The 22,551-nt window shown below is 34.4% G+C and overlaps 1 protein-coding gene across 2 annotated transcripts in view; it reads left to right on the top strand.

The window, feature by feature from the left end:
* Nucleotides 1-22,551, top strand: part of ADCY8 (adenylate cyclase 8) — a 364,885-nt gene that overhangs the window by 168,133 nt on the left and 174,201 nt on the right. For both annotated transcript variants that reach the window (XM_031947205.1, XM_031947204.1), the window contains exon 5: nt 11,013-11,140. In XM_031947205.1, coding sequence (XP_031803065.1) covers nt 11,013-11,140 — 128 coding nt within the window. The remainder of the gene's footprint in view (nt 1-11,012; nt 11,141-22,551) is intronic.

Raw genomic sequence — 22,551 nt, 5'->3', positions numbered from 1 at the left:
TTGTTGATCTACTGAATTTTATATATATTTTAAGTAAACAAAAAAGAACCACGTTGTGAAATCTCATATTTGCTGTACTTTTCAGTCAACTGGAATAATCCAAAGAAATCCTCTACCAGAGATCGTGACTTGTAAAAGTCAGCATTTCCATTTGATATCTTCATTAAGGATGATCTAGATACATCTGCAAATTATTTCATAAGGAATTCATAGAAATGAAAAAGTAGACATTCGAGTAGTTATTGAACTGTCCTTACTGAAAATTTCTTATTAATAAGATCTTTTACTTTTATAAGCATTTAGCATTCTTTGTTTGTTTGTGTTTTAATTATTGTGGAACTCTATTCCTAAAGCACTCAAAATTATATAACCTCCAGAATAGATCATTTTTGTACATGCTTGGTAGAATACTTCTCATCTATTTTTTTTTTGTTTGTTTTTGGTCTTTAATACTAGTTCTGTTCTCTCATGGAGTACATCAGGAACCATGATGTTGTATTTAAATTGTGCTGGTTCCACTTTTCTGTTAATAAAGAAAGCAGTAGGTTATAGAAATTTCCATAGCTCTTTTTTCCAATTTGTGCATATTTATCATGCTTCAAGTTTTATCTTTAAATGTCCTTCAGATGCCATCAATTGCCTTTCACAAATGGTTCTGTAAGCTGATTTTTAAAAATACACTGTTATATGCAGTATTATATATTATAATCCGTCATCCTTTTCCATAAGATTTGGATAATTTGTGTTCTAAAGCATTTAGCATAATGCTTGGTATGTAATTTATTTTGCACAAATATTATTTATTATTATTATGCAATTATGGTCATCTTTGACAGTCTTTTCTCTGCATTTTGCAAACTAGTCCAAATATTTCCTGTGTAAAGTGGTTTCTGAATTCTCTTGATCTCCTTATTGTGCAATTCATTTACATTAGTTAAACTTCATTAAGAAATTCTTATTAGACCATCTTGAAATCTGCTACACTTTCCATATTTCAGAATTAACAACTTGTTTAAATAGGTCTGATTGGAGTTGGATTCTATAATCCTTCTTATTTGAGGTATTTCTGCTACTCTGGCATGATCTTTGTACTAAAAAACTGAGGATTTGGCTTTACACAGATAGCTAAGTTGGAAATAATTACCTCATTAGGAATCAATCGTATTCTCTTTGTTAGAATACAACCAATTTTGTGCTTTAAGTTTGTTGTTGACTGAGTATCATGTCCAGTGTCTCTTGACTTTCTTTAAAACAGTATGTGCATTCATTCATTCATTTATTTTCTTGCTTGCTTTTTTAGTTATGATCATCTCTAAATATCCACCTTTTCGTTGAATGAAATCACCTAATACTGAAGAATATGTTGTTTTATGGAGGCTTTTATCAGATTATTTCTGGTGATGACTCTTTCTATATATACCTAGGCTGGTTTTCAGAAGCGGATCAAGTTTCTTGTTAAAAATATTAGCTAAATAATTACTGAGCACACAATTAGTACCCTGTGAGAAGAGTGATCATTATGCTGAATTCATTTTATATAAGAATCATTGGAAGAAATCACAGATGTTTTGCCTGGAAAAGAGTATTTTAGTTGTAGAGATAAGAGATAGTAACTGTTTTCAATACATGAAAGACTATTAAGTGGGGGGAAAGGATTAGATTTGTTTTATTTGAAACTCCAGAGTACTGAAGTGGGAGCAACAGGTGGAAGCTCCAAAGAGACTAAATTAATCTTGGTATGAAGATAAACTTCCTAATAGTTAGCTCTATCTCAGTGTGGAAAAGGCTGCCTCAGGAAGTAAAGTAATGCATTTTTATTCACTACAGGTCTTCAAGCAAAGACTAGATGACCACTCATATAGGTTGTAGAAGGGATTCTTTTTCACATAAGTTAAAATTAGATTAGTTCAGAGATTTTTTTCCAATAAAAGAATTCTATAATTTCATAACTAACAAAATCAAAAAATTGAATTATGATTAAAAATCACAAATTCTGCTAGAGTATAGAGGTATTTGTGAAGTATAAATAGCATGGTTATTAAATATGTTGATGACATAAAGATATTCATGCATAATACTTTCGGTGACAGAATTGGAATTCAGTGATCTCTCTCAGTGATCTGGACACTATATTTTTATTTATTAGGACAGAGATGGAATAATTTTAATGGCAACTCTTATACACATACAAATACATTCAAACACATATACAAACACACATATATATACATGAACCAATGAACTACACATATTGGCTTATATTGAACTTTTATACAAATGTGTCAAATACGAAAGTGAGTTCTAAGTGACTAAGGATTCTGATCTTTTTATCAAATATAAAGTATAGGCTAAATCCATATGGTATCCATTACTTAGCATGTCACACTTTTAAAGTAGTAAGGTATCACAACTTCTTTGTAGAATAATGGGGGAGGGGACGAACAAAGGACTGACTTAGTCAGGGACCATGGGTTGAAATCATTGCTCTGACTTGGACCAGACACTAAGTTTCTCTAGACTTTCATTGTTTCATCTGAAAATAATTTTGATGAATAGCTAAGTGTATTCATCTTTCTCAGTGTAGTCAGGAAGCCACAGTTAGAGTATGATCAAAGCAAAAGCTTGTAGGAAGAAATTTCCCTATCACTTTTCAGTGTTTCACATTCTACTTTATAATATGCATAGACATTGTATAGCAAAAATGGCATCTCAGAATATCTTGGTAGCATATATAATGAAGTTGAAAGAAGTATCAAGGCCTGTATTGGGTTCAGAAGATCAACCACATTTTATATGGGATGGAAGTGGTATGTTTAGAAAACAGCATGTGTGAAATAACCTAGGGTTCTTAGTGGGATTAATTTGAACTATATTACTAGTAAATAATACTATCTATAGTGCAACTAAAATGGAAAAGAATGGTGAAGGCAGAGATTTTTTCTTTTTCTTAATCTTTATGAAATTATATAAAGAGTAAATAAAAAATCAGAAACAGAAGCATGGAGTACAAAATAATTAGGATATAGAGTTTGAAATCAAGTCCATTGACTCCAAAGATGGGAATTGTTGTTTTTTCCTTCTTCTATACACCCTTTTTGCTTAAAAATCTACTAAGAAAAGCTTCTTCCTTGATACTGTTTTATCTTGCACCTGGATGAGAACAGCTCTTCTTTTAATGCACTAGCACTTATGTTTTCATCTAACTGTAGCTCATAGCCAGAAATCAGACGTGGAGGGAAATATCCTCTGAGAATCTCATTTCAAGATTAGCTCTTACTGCAGACAAGAGTCTTCCTCTAGAATAAAATGCATTCCACTTAAAAGATCTCCACAATATGGCTTCGATCTACTCATCCAATCTTATTTCATATTACTTCCCTTTACTCTCTATTTTGGTTAAACTGCCTTGCTAGGTATTAGTTGTACATGACATCGCATATCTCTATCTTTGCACATGTGGTCCCTAAATTTGAAATTCAGTCTTTATCATCTTCCCATGGATAGTCCCTTGTTTAACTTTCAAATATAACTCACTACTCTTACATAAGGCCTTTCGCAATTGCTCATCCCTTCCCAACAAGATATTAGTGTTCTTTTCCCTCATATAATTTTTTTCCATCATTCAGAGATCTAAATCTGGAGAGGACATCAGAGGACATCTATTCCCACCTTCTCAATTTTACATAGCTGGAAACTAAGCCTTGGGGAGCTTAAGACACTTTCCCAAGGTCATGCATCTAGTAATGATCAGAAACCAAAGCTAAATGCAGATAGTCTGATTTTAAATACAGCTCAGTGTTTCAGCTTGACACACTGCTTTTTATATAGTTATTATTTATTTATCTATCTGGTACACAATGAACCTTCCCTATTCCCCTTTGGAATGTAAAATCATTTAAAGCATGCTAACACAATAAAAAACATATACACACATATGTGTGTATATATGTGTATGTGTGTGTGTATATATATATACACATACATACACATATATACACATATGTATATATATATATGTGTGTGTGTGAACACAAAGACATACAGATATTGGTTTATATTGAAATTTTCCACAAATGTGTCCAATACTACTTTCACCAATCCCTTCATAAAAGTGAATTCAAAGTGGCCAAGTTTTCTGATATTTCTACAGATATAAAATATGGGCTGAATCCATATGATCTCCATCACTTACCATGTCATCCTTTCAGAGGTGGTAAGGTAGATTACTACTTTTTTGTGGAATCATAGGAAAAAACCCAAAGGACTGATTTAGTCAAGAACAATGGGTTGAAATCATTGCTCTGATTTGGACAAGTCCACTAATCCTCTCTGAATTCCCATGCCTCATCTGAAAAGAAGTGCTATGAGTAGTTAAGTGCACCTCTACTTTCTGACCCTAAAATTGGGAGGACTTCAGTTCAAATCCTGCCCCAGACACTAGTTAAGTGCACCTCTACTTTCTGACCCTAAAATTGAGAGGGCTTCAGTTCAAATCCTGCCCCAGACACTTAACGCTTACTAGTTGTGTGACCCCAAGCAAGTCATTTAACCCTAATTTCCTCACCTATAGGCACACATGCATGCATGTATGTATACACATATACTCACATATATAGATAATAGAACCTTAGTAATAGTATGTTGAATTGAATTGAACATAGACTATTCTTTTCCCATAAACATAATAAATTAAATATATATATATATATATATACACACACAGACATAAATATATGTGTGTATACACATGTGCATTTATATGTATGTCATATGTGGTTTGTGTGTAGATTTAGATATATGTTACTCAGGGTTTTACAAGGATTATCTCAATGCAACTTAACAATGTTCCTATTTTAGGCACGACAAGTGTTATGATCCCATTTGTATCCAACTTAGAGGTTAGGTGTCTTGTTATTAAATTTAGTGTACACAGAATGTAACCTATGAAAAAAAGACTCAGAAATCTCAGAATTCATTCAAGATATGGAATATAAGTAGATGATAGGTTGGAATCAACTAACATGCCCCACCCAAATCTTTTAGTTCTTTGGATGGAATTTACTAGCTGAAGAGTTCTTAACCAATTGTTTATGAACTTGAATGGGGGAAAATGTTATTTTCATTAAATCTCCAAATAAAATTTAATATTCTGTTATGAATGTAGGCAACAAATCACTGTAATTTTAGCAGAATTTGTGACTTTGTCATCAATAGAAATAATGGATATTTTCATATATTACAATTGATGCAGATATCTTAACAAAATCTTTTATGCTCATCGCTACTTTAAAATATTCCAGTTATTAGATCTATAACTAGATCATATCTAGCCTCATTTATCATATAAACAGACTATATTTCAATGTTATAGGTTTACTTTGTAATCCTAAGTATTTTATACACCTAAAAATGTTATTCTGAGGAGTCCCTATGTTTCACCAAACTGACAAAAGCATCCATGACAAAAAAAATGGTAAGAAATCCCTGGATGTTTTATACATGCAAATATATGCACATATATACATACATATACATATATTTGATATGTATTATATATATATATATAACTATATATACATATTGTGTGTAATGGTAGCCATTTCTAGGGAAGGAGAAAGAAAAAAAGGAAAAAAAAGAAAGTTGCATAAGTAGTTTATATTTAAAAGGAATAACAAATTGTACATAATAGATTTATAATTTTATGTGCATTGATTTTTTCTATTCTGTGATAGAAATGTTTTTTAATATCTTAAGTTCAGAGCAAAATAAATAAAAATAAAAATTTAAACATAAAATAAAATCTCACTAACCTAAAAATTAAAAAAAAAATGGATAAGCAATGTATCTATCACAACTGTTTTTATAGTGACATTTTTAAGATCATCTTGGGACTTGCTTGTGTGTTCTGAGCTTTGGTTCATTTTATTTTTTTAAGAACTCTTTAACACAGAACTTTTTTCTGAATGAAAAAAAATCATCTCCTATGAACTTGAACATTAATATTTGCAGTAATAATAGCGCACTATTCATATAGTGCTTACTATGTGCCAAGCACTATGCTGTGTTTTTCAATTACCATCGTATTTGATGCTTACAACATCTGGGACGTAGGTGATATTATTATCTCCCTTTTATAGATGAGGAAACTGAGGGAAACAGATTAAGTAACTTACCCAGCATCATAGAACTAGTAGTTTGAACTCGTGTCTTTCTGAATTCATATCAGGTCATCCAGTGGGAGTTGAGATCACCAGAAAGCATCAGAGTCTAACATATAGAAGAACATCCGCCCACATCTTTTTACATTGGTTCAATGCCTCTTTTGAATATAATAACAACTTGTATTTATGTACTTAATATATATGTACAGAACTGTACTTAGAAATTCTGGCAAAAAGAGCATTTCCTATAAAATAGTTGCTGGAGGGGAAGAGGATTAAAAACCTGGGGTGGAAGCTCAGATGTTCCCAAAAGCAAAGACCAGGACACTGTGAGGCAGTTACCAAAGGGGCGGGGGCGGGGGGAGTAGGATTATGGGATCATACATTTAGTCTAGGACCTGTGTGGCCACTTAATACTATCTCCAACCTCTAATTTTATCAATAAGATACTGAGATTCTTGGACCAATGTTTAAAGTCACACAAAATTTAAATCTGGTTCTCTAATTCCAGACCCAGTACTCTTTCCATTGTACCTCATTTGGGGGATAACCTAAGAAAGGATTCCCTTAGATTATAGACATCTTAAGGTAAGGGAAGAAAGAATCTTACTAATCATCTGGTAATCAATACTGTCCCATGAAGGAGTTAGTGCTCCAAAACATAGTCCCAATGTGAAACCCTGTTGCCCGCTTCTAGTTACATCTAGTTACATCCATTTTGAATGGATGTGACAGAAGGAGCATGACAGAATCTCAACACTTCTAAGTCATCTCTGGTATAATGGCAGGTGCATTAGAGCTGATCCCCAAAGGAATTGGGGTTGGAGCCTGGCTGGTGCTTACTTAGGTGACTGATCTTAAATTACTCACTCCCTAGCTCTGAGCATTGGCTGTTTTATCTGGAAAAGGGAATAGTCATATAAGATTGATCTTAAGATAGAGGGTTTAGGGGCAGCTAGGTGGCACAGGAGATAGAGCACCAGCCCTGAAGTCAGAAGGACCCAAGTTCAAATCTGGTCTCCGACACTTAACATTTCCTAGCTGTATGACCTTGGACAAGTCACTTAATCCCAATTGCCTCTGCCAAAAAAAAAAAAAAAAAATAGAGGGTTTAGGACCTTTCCAGCTCAAATATTTTGATTCTATGAACTACAAACATCCATAATCATGGCCAATTTTCCTGAGGAAATATTAAGGTCTTGAGGGAGAATTTGCTAATTTGCCTAATAGTAAATAGTTGGTAGCAACAGTTTTACACACACACACACACACATGCGCGCGCGCACACACACACACACACACACACACACACTTCATATATTGTTTGGTGATACTGATACACACCGGCAACCTTGAACAAGCTGCATTCTGTTAAAGCTAGCTGAGTCCTCAAGTTCCACTAATATAGGGGTCAACCTCCAATTATTCAAGAGTCCCAGAAGCATTTTATTTGACAGCATAGTTGGCCTTCTCCAAAATCTTCTCAACTCACAGGAAACCCTTTATATGACACTATTCATTTAAAGAATCAATATCCATGTGTAGAGGACTGTAACTTTGGAGAAGCAGACTTGAAACAAGGTGTTAACTCAATGGAATTAATGAGATAAGGGTTCTCTAGTTCACATATATCTAGTATGATATAATGATATAATCATTCTGGTTTGATATAATTATAAATCATTCTAGTATGATATAATGATATAATCATTCTGGTTTGATATAATTATAAATCATTCTAGTTTGATATAATGATATAATCACTCTAGATTGGCTTATACTCAGTATACAGTAATGCTTATGTAATTGTAATAGGGGATTTAAGGGCTGAGAGAACTGGGAATAAAGTCAGACTCAAGGAGAGACTGGTTGAGACTGGCAGACTGGCAGACTGCTGGAGGAGACTGGGTCAGATTAAGACTGGGTTTGACTATGACATAAAGCTTGCCCAAACATTACATTTATGGAGCTCCTTTTATTGTATTAAATGAGGTATACCTGTAGTGGTGATATAGAGCTACAAAATATCCATATTGGGGGAGAGCATTTACTCCACCATCTTGGTGAGTAAAGACTCTCCCACAAACCCCTCCAATACCTTTAAATAATAACTAAAGAAATTTTAGAGCATCAAAACTTAACAAAAGATGATTTAAAACAATTTTCTAGCCAAAGATAACTTGGAAGATTGGCAGCAAAGGTCTGTCACAACAGGGGGTGACTGGAGGTTAGTCTGGGTTAGTCTGGTACAGGTTATACTAATACAGTCCCAGCTCCAGAAAACCAGAAGTACTTGGGAGCCTTGGAATCAGGAGCAGCACTGGAAGTTTCCAGACCTCTCAGTTCCACAGACACAAAAGATGATTTGGAAGATTGTCAGAAAAGGTCTGTCTCACCGGGGTGAGAGTGAAATATAATCTGGCCCAGGTTGCACCAGCACAGTGCAAGCCCCAGAAAACCAGAAGCCAGCCTTGGGAGCCAACGAATCATCATCATCATCATCATCTTTATCTTCAGCAGCAGCAGCAGCAACAATTTCTGTAGATCTCAGTCCATTGGCAGTAAGAAGGTCAAACAACTGGTCATAAGAAGATTACAAAGGTCTCTTGGTAGCCCTGAAACAGGACTTTTCCTTTTCCATACTCAGATCTGGGGCACAATTCTGGCCGACAGACCCAAGGCAATGAGGCACACTAGTTAAAGAACTTACAGCCACAGTGGAGTGGGGATCCTCTTCATAGTTTCAGGACAGAAAAGAGTGTTTGTGGTCACTCACTGACTAGAGTATAGGCCAGAAACTATCTTGGAAGAAGTGAAAACTTACAAGAACATAGAAAGATCTCTTGAAATGAGCTACAGAAAGTCCTGGAAGCTTGAGACATTGCATTCTCCACCCTGAAAATAGAGCTGTACTTTAACTAAGAGTTAAAGCTAAGTAATAGAATGGGAAAATGAGCAAACAGCAGAAAATGATTCTGACCATAGAAAGTTACTATGGTAGCAAGGAAAATCAAAACACACACTAAGAAGATAAAGTCAAAACTCCTGCATCCAATGCCTCCAGGAAAAATAAGAATTGTTCTCAAGCCATGGAAGAGCTCCAAAGGGATTTTGGAAATAAGTAAAAGAGGTAGAAGAAAAAATTGGGAAGAGAAATGAGAGTGATGCAAAAGGAAGGACAAAAAGTCAATGAGAAGAATGCCTTAAAAGCAAAGTTGGCCTGATGGAAAAAAGAGGTATAAAAGCTCATTGAAGAAAATAATTTCTGAAAAATTAGAGCAAATGAAAGGTAATGACTTTATGAGAAATCTAGACACAATAAAACAAAGGCAAATGAAGGAAAAAAATAGAAAACAATGTAAAATATTTCATTGGAAAAATCATTGATCTAAAAATAGATCCAGGAAAGATAATTTAAAAATTATTGAACCACCTTAAAGTCATTATCAGCAATAAAGCCTAGACATCATCTTTCAAGAAATTATCCAGGAAAACTATCCTGAAATTCTAAAACAAGAGGGTGAAATAGAAATTGAACCCATCCTGAAAGAGATCCCAAGATAAAAATTCCCAGGTATATAATAAGCAAATTTTGGAACTCCCAGATCAAGGAGAAAACATTAGAGTTTTCTATAACCTATGTGTTATATTATAAACTTAGTAATGATAACTGATATTTCTAAATACTTTTCACTTAGGGAACCCTTTAAGTTCTTTAAGAACTGAGTATAGATTAATGCTAATATAGTCTATGTCCCAAGAGTCTTTCAAAGAGTCAAGTTCAAAACTATTTTCATAATAATACCAAGAAATTATTTTCATATTAAAACAGTTGTCCTTTTCCAATTACCTATTTGTGTGCTCATATATTTCAATCAAAATAACATGTCACAACAGATTGAATACAAAAATAAATAATGAAAATAAAACTATCTTCTATTGAGCCAAACATTAGAGATTTGCAAAAATAGGTAAAACAGTGCCATTCTTCTCACTATATTTTTGTTTTAGAAAAAAAAGAGTTGTTTTTTCACGAAGATATATAAAGAACATGATTTATTATTATTCTGAAATAAATCAAAATTTCAAAATTTACCAATTTTTATTTCTAATATTGTTGTCCAGTCATATGTGACCAATCATATGCACCATACCGTCCATGAGATTTTCTTGGCAAAGATACTGATCCTTTCCTTTTTCAGTGGTTTAAGACAAACAGAGGTTGAATGACTTGCCCAAAAATCACACAGCTATTGTATCTGAGGTCATATATGAATTCAGATCTTGTTGATTCCAAGCTTGGCACTCTATCATCACACTGAACCACCTAGCTGCCTAATATTGTATCATCTATTTATAGCTCATCTGTAGCTCATTGAATATAGTATCTATCAACAGATATAACCAAAATAAACATATGGAGTCCTCTACAATTTTTAAGAATATAAAGGGGTCCTGAGACAAAAAAAATTGGGAACATTGGAAAAAATGAATAAGATACTGGATTTAGACCCTTTATCTCCCACTCACTAGCTATATGATATTAGGCACAATTCTTTAACTTCTCTGAGACAAGCTATCAGAATTCTGGTAGGTATGAAAACTCTCTACATCAGTTTATAGGCAAATTATTATAATGATTAATGTGCATTGATAATTCACTTGTTTGATTCTATTAGGACTGGTGAGGAAGGTATAGCAGAGGCAAACTGGTAAGCCCAGTATCACCCTCTATTAAATGATTATAATCTTCCTTCTCAGTCTCAATCCTCAATTCTTCCCTAAGAATTGTATAAAACTATAATCCCTCTGCTGATCATTTTTTCTTCTTTCCTACTATGTCAAATATAGGAGCATCATTGTCTTCGGATTAAGATCTTGGGGGACTGCTACTATTGTGTTTCTGGACTCCCTGAACCTCGTCAGGACCATGCCCACTGCTGTGTTGAAATGGGGCTCAGTATGATCAAGACCATCAGGTAATTTGATCTTTGGTCCTGTGGATGACTAGTGTTCTACTTACTTATTGTTAGGTAGCATTTAGTCTTTTTATTTTTTATTTTAGGCTTTGAGAAATGGTCATTCTCTCACACACATTATCCTCTCTTCACTCCAACCAAATCAACCTATCTTCAGATCACTTTAATATCAATTAAGTAAATCACATTGTATTAATATATGCATGGTAGCCATGGGGTACATAGAATATAAAATGATAGATTTGGGGAGTGTATATCATCTTGAAATTCCCCTGTAAAAAGAAAAATGCTTAACCAACATTATCTACTATTTGCATATCATTGTGCTGGATCCTGTTCATAATGCTTATAGTCTGAGATATAGGGAACATCCAAAATAATAATATACAATACTGTATGATAAAGGCAGTAGACACCAGTCAATATAGAGTTCATTCTAGTCATAGACAGATACAGTGTACTGCTTTACACATAATCAGTATGTAATAAATATTTGTTGAATTATAACTTTTTAAAATACTTAGTAGGATCAGGGAATATTTTATGGAAATGCAAAACATTTTATTTGAGGGATTAAAAGTATGAGTGTGAATTCAACATTTCAAATAACTACAGTTTTCCTTCTCAGCTCCAATACTAATGTTATCCTTAACTCCTTTCCAAATTCATTGTCTAATAATTTTGTCATTTCAATTTTCATATCTTTCATGTAGGTTCCCTTTCTTTCTACTCACATAGCCAGAGTCCTAGCCCAAACCCTCATCACCTCTTCCCTGGACTATTGAAGTAGCTTTCTACCTGGTCCTTCCGTCTCATGTTTCCTTACTTCAAGCCATCCTCCACTTGGCTACCAAAGTGATTTTTTTCTAAGTTTAGATATGAGCATGTTACCCTGTTCAATAAGGTCTAGTAGGTCCTTATTACCTTCAAGATCTAATATTTTTCCTTTACATATCAGTTCAAATACTTCATTATATTACTCCATCTTAACTTTTTTAATCTTATACCATACCCTCTCCCACTCAAACTTAACATGTCTAAAACAGAATTCATTTTTCTCCAAAACTCCTCCTCCAAATTTTCTACTACTGTCAAAGGCATTATCATCTTTTCAGTTATCTATGAGCTCCAGTGGCCCATTATTACCTTTGGAACTCAATATTAATTTTGTAGAGCTTGGACTTTATAACCTGTTCCCTTTCTACATTTCTGATTTTCTTATAACCTGACATATAATCTACAACCCAGTTCCTTATTGTATTTCCTCAAACATGGCGCTCCATCTTCCATCTCCATTCATTTACTCTGGTTGTCCCCCATTCCTAGAATGTTTTGTCCCATCATTTCTACCTCTTAATTGATTCCCTTATAATTCAGTTTAAAGCCAGTCTTTGACAGGAGGGTTTTGATAGTGCCTCCAGATGTTAAAATTCTCACTTCTTAAATTAGTATTCATATCTCTACTTTCTCTCTCTCTCTCTCTCTCTCTCTCTCTCCTTCTCTCCCTCTCTTTTCTCCCCATCTCTGTCTCTCTCTTCTCTCCCCCCCCTCTCCTCACATATACATATTCACAGATATGAAAAATATATGTATATACCCATATTACTGTATATATGTACATATGTAGTTATAACTATTTATATGTTATCTCCTTTGATAAGGCTATTTCAACAATCTAAGCTGTTGGTGACGAGATTTTATATTAGAGTAGTGACAATGGGAATAGGAAAGATTCTGATGAATAAACAGAATACCATGGTGAATTTCATCATGACTGATTCACTATCAGGTGGGAGAGAGAGCAGAAAAAGATAACTTCAAGTTGACAAAGTTGGGAGACTAGATGACTAACAGGTATCACTGACAGAAATCATGAACTCAGAAGAAGGGATAGGAGAAGGAAAAGATAATTAGCTCAGTTTTTAACACAATGGGTCTACACCAGAGACATCCCTATAGATGCGAGTGTGGATGTCAGGAGCTAGATCCAGGTTGGAATGCTTACTTGGTGTCCCTCTCTTATCTTCCCTGAGAATACTTCAGATCCCTTGATGGTAGGGATTGTGTCATTCTAAAATCAGAGGAGAGTGTTGGGTTGATTGAAAGACTGTTTCTATCAGAGAACCCTTTCCATATCCAATTTTTATGCTGATTCAATTAAATGTCTTTAAAGCATAGGACCAATTCATTGCTTCCTTGTTCAGCACAGCTTATAATGGTAATGGGCTATTCTACTGTTTCAAATGTGTAACTCTTCTTTGAAAAAAACTTTGCCAAGTTTTCAAAGCAAGAACATACTAAAGAATTGTATTTTTTTTTCTCTCCCTCCTCGTCTTTATGGGTCCCCTTTTTGCCCCCAGCTCCAACACCTATTCATGATGGTTTTAATCTGCTTCAGGGCTAAATGAAGGGTGTTTTTTCATACATACTGATTCTACTTGTACTAATTATAGTGTGAAAAAGAGATCTTCCCTATGTATTGGCTCCCTGAGCAGTGTTAACTCACTGTAACAATAAATAGTTTGCAGTCACCTGTCACAGAATGCAAGGGAAAGGCACCATACTGAGATGCAGGCTTCTTACTTAAATCCTTTCTCATTAAAAATTGGCTCCCAGACATATGGTTGCCAATCCTGCACAGAGTCATACATTTTTCTACTAGAGTTTTGAACTACTTAGCTCAGTTAGTTGAAACATAGTTACTTATTGAATCATAGGTATTTTATGTGCCATCAAATGAACATCTTAACAAATGCAGAAACACTTTAAATGTATTGTGATAAGATGACACTGATCTTGTGTAGCTCCAGCAATGGAGAATTCATTACTTGAAAAACATCCAATGGCATTCTGATTTTTATATCTTTTCCTTATATTAAGCCAATGCCACTGCTCACTGAAATTATACAAAATAAGTGTAGTGTCTCTGCCATGTGGCAAGACTTCAACATCTGAAAACAGATGAACTTTTTATTCTCTAAACTCAACAACCTCATTTTCTTCAACAACTCCTTCCTTTTTTCCAGTCTTCTAGCCAACCTAGTTAGCCTCCTCTAGACAAATTACAGCTTGCTAAATTCCCTTCTATAGTTAGTATGGAAAGCAGAGTATTATATGGGACTCCCATTTCAGGCTGAAAACTACATGAAATATTGTAACTCATTACATAGGCTATATGGCAGTTAGTTGGTACAGTAATTAGAAAACTGGTTTTGTAGGCAAGAAGACTTACATTCAAATCTGGCCTCAGATGTTCATTAGCTATATGACCAAATGCAAGTCCCTTCATATTTGTTTGCTTCAATTTCCTAAATTATAAAATGAGAAAAATGGCAGCACCTCTCTTATAGAGTGGTCTTGAGGCTCAAATGAATTAATATTTTTAAAAAGTATTTATGATAGTCCATAGAACATGGAAAATGCTATATAAATGCTTATTCCCTTTTCCCCCTTAAATCCATTTCAATAAGTTAACAAGCATATATTTTTAATAATTTTATTTTTTCCCAATGACATATAAAACAAATTTTTCACATTTTTAAGCTTTTGAGTTCTAAATTCTCTCCCTATCCCCCCAAGGTGATAAGTAATCTAATATAACTTATACATATGCAATCATGTAAAACATAGTTCCATATTAGTCATTTTGTGGGAGAAAATAAGCAAAAAAGAAAAAAGAAAAATTGAAAAAATAGCATTCTTGGATCTACATTCACACTCCATTAGTCTTTCTCTGGAGAAAGATAGATTGTCTTGAATAAATGTATTGCTGAGAATAACTAAGTCACTCACAGTTACTCGTCATATAATATTGTTACTATGTACAGTATTCTCCTGGTTCTGCTAATTTAATTGCATCAGTTTATATAAGTCTTTACAGGTTTTTCTGAAATTGTCATGTAACAAACAGGAACTTATAAAGATCCTCCTATGAACCAGAAATTATGCAAAGTACTAAAGATACAAAGAAAGGCAAATAGTAGCTTTCTGCTTACTAGGAACTTACAGTCTAATGAAAGAAACAACACATAAACAGTTGTGTACCAATATTCTATCAACAGGATAAATTGGAGATAACCAACAGAGAAAAGGTACTACATCCTTACGAGCCTTGTCTCTTTATTTCATTGGGGGACCAGGAAAGGATTTTTAATAGAAAGTGGATTTTAGATGATTTCCAAAGGAAGACAGGAAAGCTAGGAGATGAAGATGAAGAAAATTCCAGGCAGAGGGGAAAACCAGTGAAAATGTACTCAAACTGAAAACTGCCCTCAAAGAATTCATTCTTTCAGGGGAAAACAACACAAGTAGAAGTTTTCAACTACAGATCAGATGGAAAGATCCCATGGTCCTTAGGGTACAATAGTAAAACAATGATAGTTCATTTTCTTTAATGTCATTTCCATTGATAAGTAGAGGAGGAGAAAAGGAAGGAGGAAGAGGAAGAGGAAGAGGAGAAGGAGTAGTGGTAGTAGTAGTAGTAGTAATTATCATTTATAGTATGTTTTAAAATTTACAAAGCTTCACATTTTTGTCCTCACAGCAATCCTTGGAGGGAAGTATTATTCTCATTTTAGAAATGAGGAAACTGAGGTAGGAAATAGTCAAGTGCCTTGCCTAGGTTCACAAACCAAGTAAGTTTCTTAGACTAGATTTGAGTTCTTTTTGGCTTCAGGTCCAATTCTCTCTCCAGTGTCTGATGACCACATATTTTAAAATCAGCTGGAGTCAGGAAGCCAGGATAAGGGAAAATCCTTGATCTTTATTCTTTGCAGAGGTGAAGGGGAATGGCAATATGAAGTGAGAGCAATCACGACATGAATGCGGCCAGCAGTGCCTCCAGCTCTCATCTCCCCCCCCCCAAAAAAAAAAATCCTCTATGCAATCTCCTATACAACACATCGAACTTGCACAGAGAATGGGTGGGACCATTCTTTCTCCAAGCATATATTAATACAGTCTTGTCCAATTGCTAATCAGCCTCAAGTGCTTGGGACTTCAGTGCAATGAGACCTTCAAGAGCTTCAGCCCATTACACCAGTGCACCACCTAAATGCCTCAAAAATCATACATCTTTTTGATATTAAAGAGTGCCAAGGAATTTGGTGATCAGAACTTTCTTCTTTGGTGGGCAGGGGGAATTTCATTAGTTATAGCTGTTGAGAATAGCATTACAATACTTGAAGAAGCAGTTGCCAGTTTACTTCTCTACAAGGACAAGATGATGCTCCCCCAGACAATGGCTAAAGGACTCAGGCTGTGAGCAAGACAAACGGTTTGGAGAGTAAAACTATATAGTTAATTGACAAGTAGTGTTTGGAGTGGAGAGGTGGGCTGACCTAGGGGTAGGGCCTGTGGATTGAGGAGTACTTATCCCTAGGACTCTGTACTCAAGAGTCCCAGGATGTCTTTATTAGGATGTGAGTGGAGGTGTTGACTGAAGTGATTTGACCTGTCTGGCACATGTTGTCTCTTTTATCTCATTAGTTCAATTAGATTGGCTAGTCTGTCCTGTGAATGGTAGTTGGTCATTATCTGCTTTTGGTTGTAGTAGTAATGGTGGACTCTTTTTCCACAAAGACTGTCCCCCTTCATGATAGTTGAAATACTAAGATGGAAGCAGGGCTTATAGTGTGTGGGGGAGGGAGGGGATACTTCTCTTTTAGAGTCTTGGGTTCAGGATTCTGGACTGGCTCTACTAGAGTCTGAGAGAAGGTGATGGTCGAATGGGTTAATGTAGACAATATTTGTCATTTCCTATCTTTAATTCATTATGTAAAATATAATTTAGAAATAGGAGATGAAAGGAATAAATCTTTGGATTTATTACAGTTCAGGACAATGCATTTATATTTTCTTTTATTGTTTTAGTATGTATTTATACATATTCTTCCCGATAGAGGCTAGTATGATCATACCTATAGATGATTGTAGGAAGGAAGATCTTGGCTAACTCTCAGTCTGTCTCATTCTATAATTAAGGGCTGGAGATTTAGATCCCAAAGGACAGAGACATGGTAGATCTGATCAGGAATTCTTGGCCAAAAGTCAGAACTAAGTAAACATCAAGGTTGTGACCTAGGAAAACAACATTAAGAAGAAAGGAGTATAAGTAAAGTACAGTGAACATCTTGAAGTTAATTTTAAGGATTAGGATTTAATTATTAGAATCTTTTCAATTTGTTTTCCTGTTGTCATTTTAATTTTTTGACTTTTCTCCACAGCCCTTCCACTAGCTATTGTGTGCCTCCCGGTGGTCATTCATAGTGTAGCAATCCCTTTACTATTCTTTCCTAGAACTCCCACTGGCACAGATAGATTGGAGTCCCAGTATAGCTGAGTATTCTTTCCTTAGGATTTTGAAGAATCATGGATCCATTAATTCTAAAGAACTGCATCTTCTATGACTATCACTTATGAGTCCTCATCAGTGTGCTTCCCATTAATAATCTATTAGATTTGAATAGCTTTTGGGCAGAGATATTTAGTGAGTAAGAATAGCAAGAACAGTGGGTACCTATTTCCTGCTAATCAGGGTATATTCTCTCTCTGTTTCTGCATCTCTAAGAAGAGTGGGTGCAAGCTTGACATACAAAGGCAGTGATGTTGCTACATAGTGAGTATATGTGACATAGGGGTAATACAACTCTTTTTTCTTTCTTAATCAAATACATTTTCCCTAAGTATAGCTCTCTGTTGGATTCTAAGAATCAATGCATTTTCTAGAGTACAAAACCAGCATTCACTCTATTTTAAAGGATTACATTTTAATAGTATTTTGTTTTTTCCAAATACATGCAAAGACAGTTTTCAACATTCACCTTTGTAAAACTTTGTGTTGCATTTTTTTCCCCTCTCTCTCCCACTCTCCTCCTCAAGACAGCAAGCAATCCAATATAGGTTGAAAATATTCAACTCTTGTAAACATTGCCATATTCATCATGCTGCGGAACAAAAATCAGATCAAAAGTGAAAAAATCAGAAAAGCAAAAAAGCCAAGCAAATAAACAACAAAAGTGAAAATATAATGCTTTGATACATATTCATGTTCTCTCTCTACTTGTTGATGCATTTTTATCCCAAGTCTATTGGAATTTCTCTGAATTACCTCATTTTGAAAAGAGTCAAGTCCATCAGAGTTGATCATTTCATAATCTTGTTATTACTGTATACGGTGTTTTCCTGATTCAACTCACTTCACTCAACATTAATTCATCTAAGTCTTTGTAAGCTTTTCTGAAATCAGCTTCCTCCTCATTTCTTTTAGAACAATAATATTCCATTACATTCATATGCCATAACCTATCCAGCCATTCTCTAACTATTGGGCATCCACTCAATTTTTGTTCCTTTCCACTATAAAAAAGGGTTGCACTTTTTTTTTTTTTTTTTTTTTTTTGCACATGAAGGATAACACTTCTTAAAGGTGATTCCTCAGATAGTTATCCTTCTATTTTTGTGTCTATATTTGGCCTTAGTCTATCTTAAGTTTTTCCCAGTTGGATGTATATGTGCTTCTGGTCTAGTCTCTCCAGTAAAATGATCATGGAAGGCCAGGGAGAGGGGAATGTGAAGCTCTCTCTGGGCTTATAACAGTCTATTTATGTACATATGCAAAGATCTTTTACCTCAAGGCAGTTAACAGACCAGAATCCTTATTAAACTACTTTGTTTTTAAAATGCCTTCTGCTAAATTATTTCATGCATTTAAACTCCCCAGAGTAACTAATCATCTGATTTCGTTCTTGTTTAACCTTTATTTTTGACAAGGACCAATGATATGATGGGGTAATGTATTGATTCATGTGGGAATTGGATTTCAGTAGGCAGAGTGGCAAGAAGTTATGAAATCAATGGAAATTCAGTCAAGAATATTTCTACTTGGCCATATCAAGGACTGGTTGACCAGCTTGGAATGAGGTAGCTTTTTAGTTTTTGAGATGTTAGGTAAGGTTAACTTCCTATGCAAAGGCCAGATTGAGCTACAGATTTAACTATGCCTATTAGAATGGGAACTTTATGTTGGTTAGGTGTCTTACTCTTTGTATCTTCCTATGCCTTATTCTATCTATTGTAGTTTCTTAGATTTTTTTCAAAAGTATTCTTTGTTTTTTTCAGCCCTTTAGAATGGAAAGCAACCATTCCTATGCATCAGTATGAGTTCTCTGAAGTCAAGTCCTGCCAAACTAGCCTCATTATTCATATATTTAACAAAAATCTCAGACTAACAGATCTAGAAATCCTGTGGGATATAGATATAAATATGTGGATTTGGGGAAAACATTTTGTAAACTTTCTCATAATCACTCCATAAACAAACCACAATATAGGTTAGGAGGCAGTTGGTTAAACTTAGAATTAGCTGAATAACCAAAGAAAGAGTATTGGTTACTGGATCTGTGCTAACATGGAGAAAGATCTCTAGTGGAGCCCTAAAAGATTTGTTCTGTTCAATATTTTTATCAATAACTTTAATGAAGTCATAGAGGCTAACATGAAGCCAGGAGTGATAGACTCGGAATCCAGGGAACTCTTGACGGGCTGAAACAATAAAGTGATGAGACAAACTTTTAATATCTTGAATAACAAATCTTCCTTTTGAGTTCAAAAAATGAACTATGACAGAATGTTAAGGAATGGCTAGAAATGGAAGAGGAAAGCATTTAGAAAGAGATACAAGTGAAAAAGACCTTTCTTTGTTGTTGTTCAGTTTTTTCTGTGGTATCTGCCTCTTTTCTTAAAGACCATTTGGGGTTTTCTTGACATAGACACTGAAGGATTTCACCATTTATTTTTTCCATCTTCTTACAGATGAGGAAACTGGGGCAAAGAGGGGTAAGTGACAGAACTAGTAAGTGTTTGAGGCTCAGCAACTCAGGAAGATGAGACTTCCTGACTTCAGATTTTGTACTTTATTCATTATGTCACATAGTAGCCCTAAAACATTGCATGACCAACATGAGATATGAGCCAACAAATCTGAGATTGTGTCTCATGGTCTACTGACTGGGCTAGCTGGGTTCAATTGAGCTTTTAGCAATCTGTAAATAATATGAATTCTGACTGTAATAGGCTAGCCTGAAACCTATTTAATAAATATTTCACTTCCAATTTGCATTAGATTCCCACTGGTATCTGGTGTGTGTGGAGGCAACCCTAGATTCTCTAGAATGTGTTGGAAGGTTCTAAGGAGTTGGAAAGACTTTGAATATAATATTACTAAAAGAATGAACTTGCTACCTGAGAACAAGTTTACCTGCTCATGTATTGGCCATATGTGTGTGTGTGTGTGTGTGTGTGTATTATATATATGTACATACATACACACATCATATACACACAGAGATGTACTTCACACCTCTCACTTAAACAAGAATACATCTATTTACTCTCTTATTTGACTCAGTCTACACTCACATTGGAAGGTCTAGCTTCCCAGAGAAAGACCTATTTGGTTATGTTCAAATTCTTTCAGGCCTAAACATAAGCATGTTTTGAAGAAATAGGCTTCTTCTACTCACCTATCTAGCTCTTGAGCCCCCACCAATGCAATTCTATTTATAAAGTCTGCCTCTCACACTAATGACTCTTTTGGATCTTAAACAGAACAACTTATCAGTAATACAAAATAAATCAGTAATATAATAAACATTTTTCTATTAAAACAAATGCATGAATAGTAAATGTCATAATTTGCTTATAAACTTGTTCTTAGAATCTCTCAGCAATTCATTCAGTATCTCTGAGGGAGCATGGATACATACAGAAGAAACCTTCCAAGGAAGTACGTTAGTAATGAAAAACTATGTTTTCAGGGTAACTCACAGACAGTAAACTGTTCTCTTTCAATTTCAGGAACTGTTCATAAAAAACACTTTTATGGTTGTAACATCTGTTGAATAGATGATTCCACTGTTAAATAGTTGATCAGTGCTATGTTTAACTAACATCTCTTTGGGCATGCCATTTCAACTGTATTCACTGAGTAACTTGTATAATTATCTGCTTCCCATCTGTCCCTCTGATCAGATAGACTTGTTCCTCAACAACACTGTAGTATAGCTATGATTTCTAGCTTCAAACTTAGCTGATATAATTCTGAAATCTGTCCTTTCATGCCTCTTTCTCTCATCTTTTATCTTTCTACATTCAGACTTGGAGTCTTCTTTGTGAACAATTAGTAATCAAATTCTCATTTTTCTCTCTATAATCAGATAAATTATGTTCGTTAGAAAATAATAGAACAGTAGTCTTTCAATATACCACAGTTTGCCTCATTCAAAACTCAGGAACTGCTTGTCTCAAAACTCTGAATCAAAAAGTAAATATTTTAGTGATGACTTCTCTTAGAATTCTGAGAAGATTTAATTTTGCAATAATATTTAAAGGGACAGAACATTACCAAAGTATGGATAAGCCTTTATTCTAGAAGTTGGTCACTAGGTGATAAATTCTGGTGACCTATTTTTGAAATGACGTCCAACCTAATTGAACTTACAAACCATTCCTGATTTTGAATATTATGGTTAGTTCTTCTTATTACCCATCTTGATGGACTTTGGTAAGTAAGTGTAAATGTAGGTGAGGAGTAAGGGCATTCTAGATTCAATTCTTAATACCTAAAAAGAAGCTGGTTGTTAATTTTTCATTGAAACTATTTACATCTTTGGAATTGGCAAAGGTTACAAATCAAAGTTAATTTTATTTTATTATTTGTTAGACTCAAGAAAGTGATGGAGAAAATATTGAAGATTAAATGTAAAAATATATCATGTAAACATTTTTGGTTGATAAATGTTAACCAGTACACTCCAGAGGAAGGTAACCAGCATAGTGAGAGAACTCAAAGCACTATAAAAGTGACAATCGAAGGCATTGGTAGTATTTTGCCTGAAGAAACAAAAACCTAAAATATAATTTTCAAGGATTTCAAGGTTGTTATGTAATTAGATTTATTTTGTTTGATCCCAGAGGGAAAAATTAAGATCAATGGATGAAAATTTCAAGTATGGAAGATTGTGAATCAGTAAGGGAGAAAAAGAATTTTAACAATTAAAACTTTCCAGGAGTGGACTGACATGCCTCAATGGATAATAAGTTTCATTTTTGATAAAAGATGGCTTTCCAATGGTAGCCAGATTGCATTTTTCAGGGTATTTAAAGTTTGTTTTTTTTTTATTCCATTCTTTCATCTTCTTGGCCAAAAGGTCAAGAATTGAAGTCCTTTGAAAGAGAGATAACATAGTTCAATGGAAAATATCAACTGGATTGCTTTTTTTTTTAGAAGATCCGAGCTTAATTTCCAGGGGTGTTAGAGACTCCTGTGAAGTTTTTAGTTTTTAGCTTTAGTTTCCTCATCTTTGAAGTACAGGAGTGATGCATTAAGATTTTTTGTAACTCTAACATTTCAT

The sequence above is a fragment of the Sarcophilus harrisii genome, chromosome 1 (assembly GCF_902635505.1).
Source record: "Sarcophilus harrisii chromosome 1, mSarHar1.11, whole genome shotgun sequence".
In the NCBI taxonomy this organism is placed as follows: Eukaryota; Metazoa; Chordata; class Mammalia; order Dasyuromorphia; family Dasyuridae; genus Sarcophilus; species Sarcophilus harrisii.
This window is presented reverse-complemented; position numbering and strand designations above follow the sequence as displayed.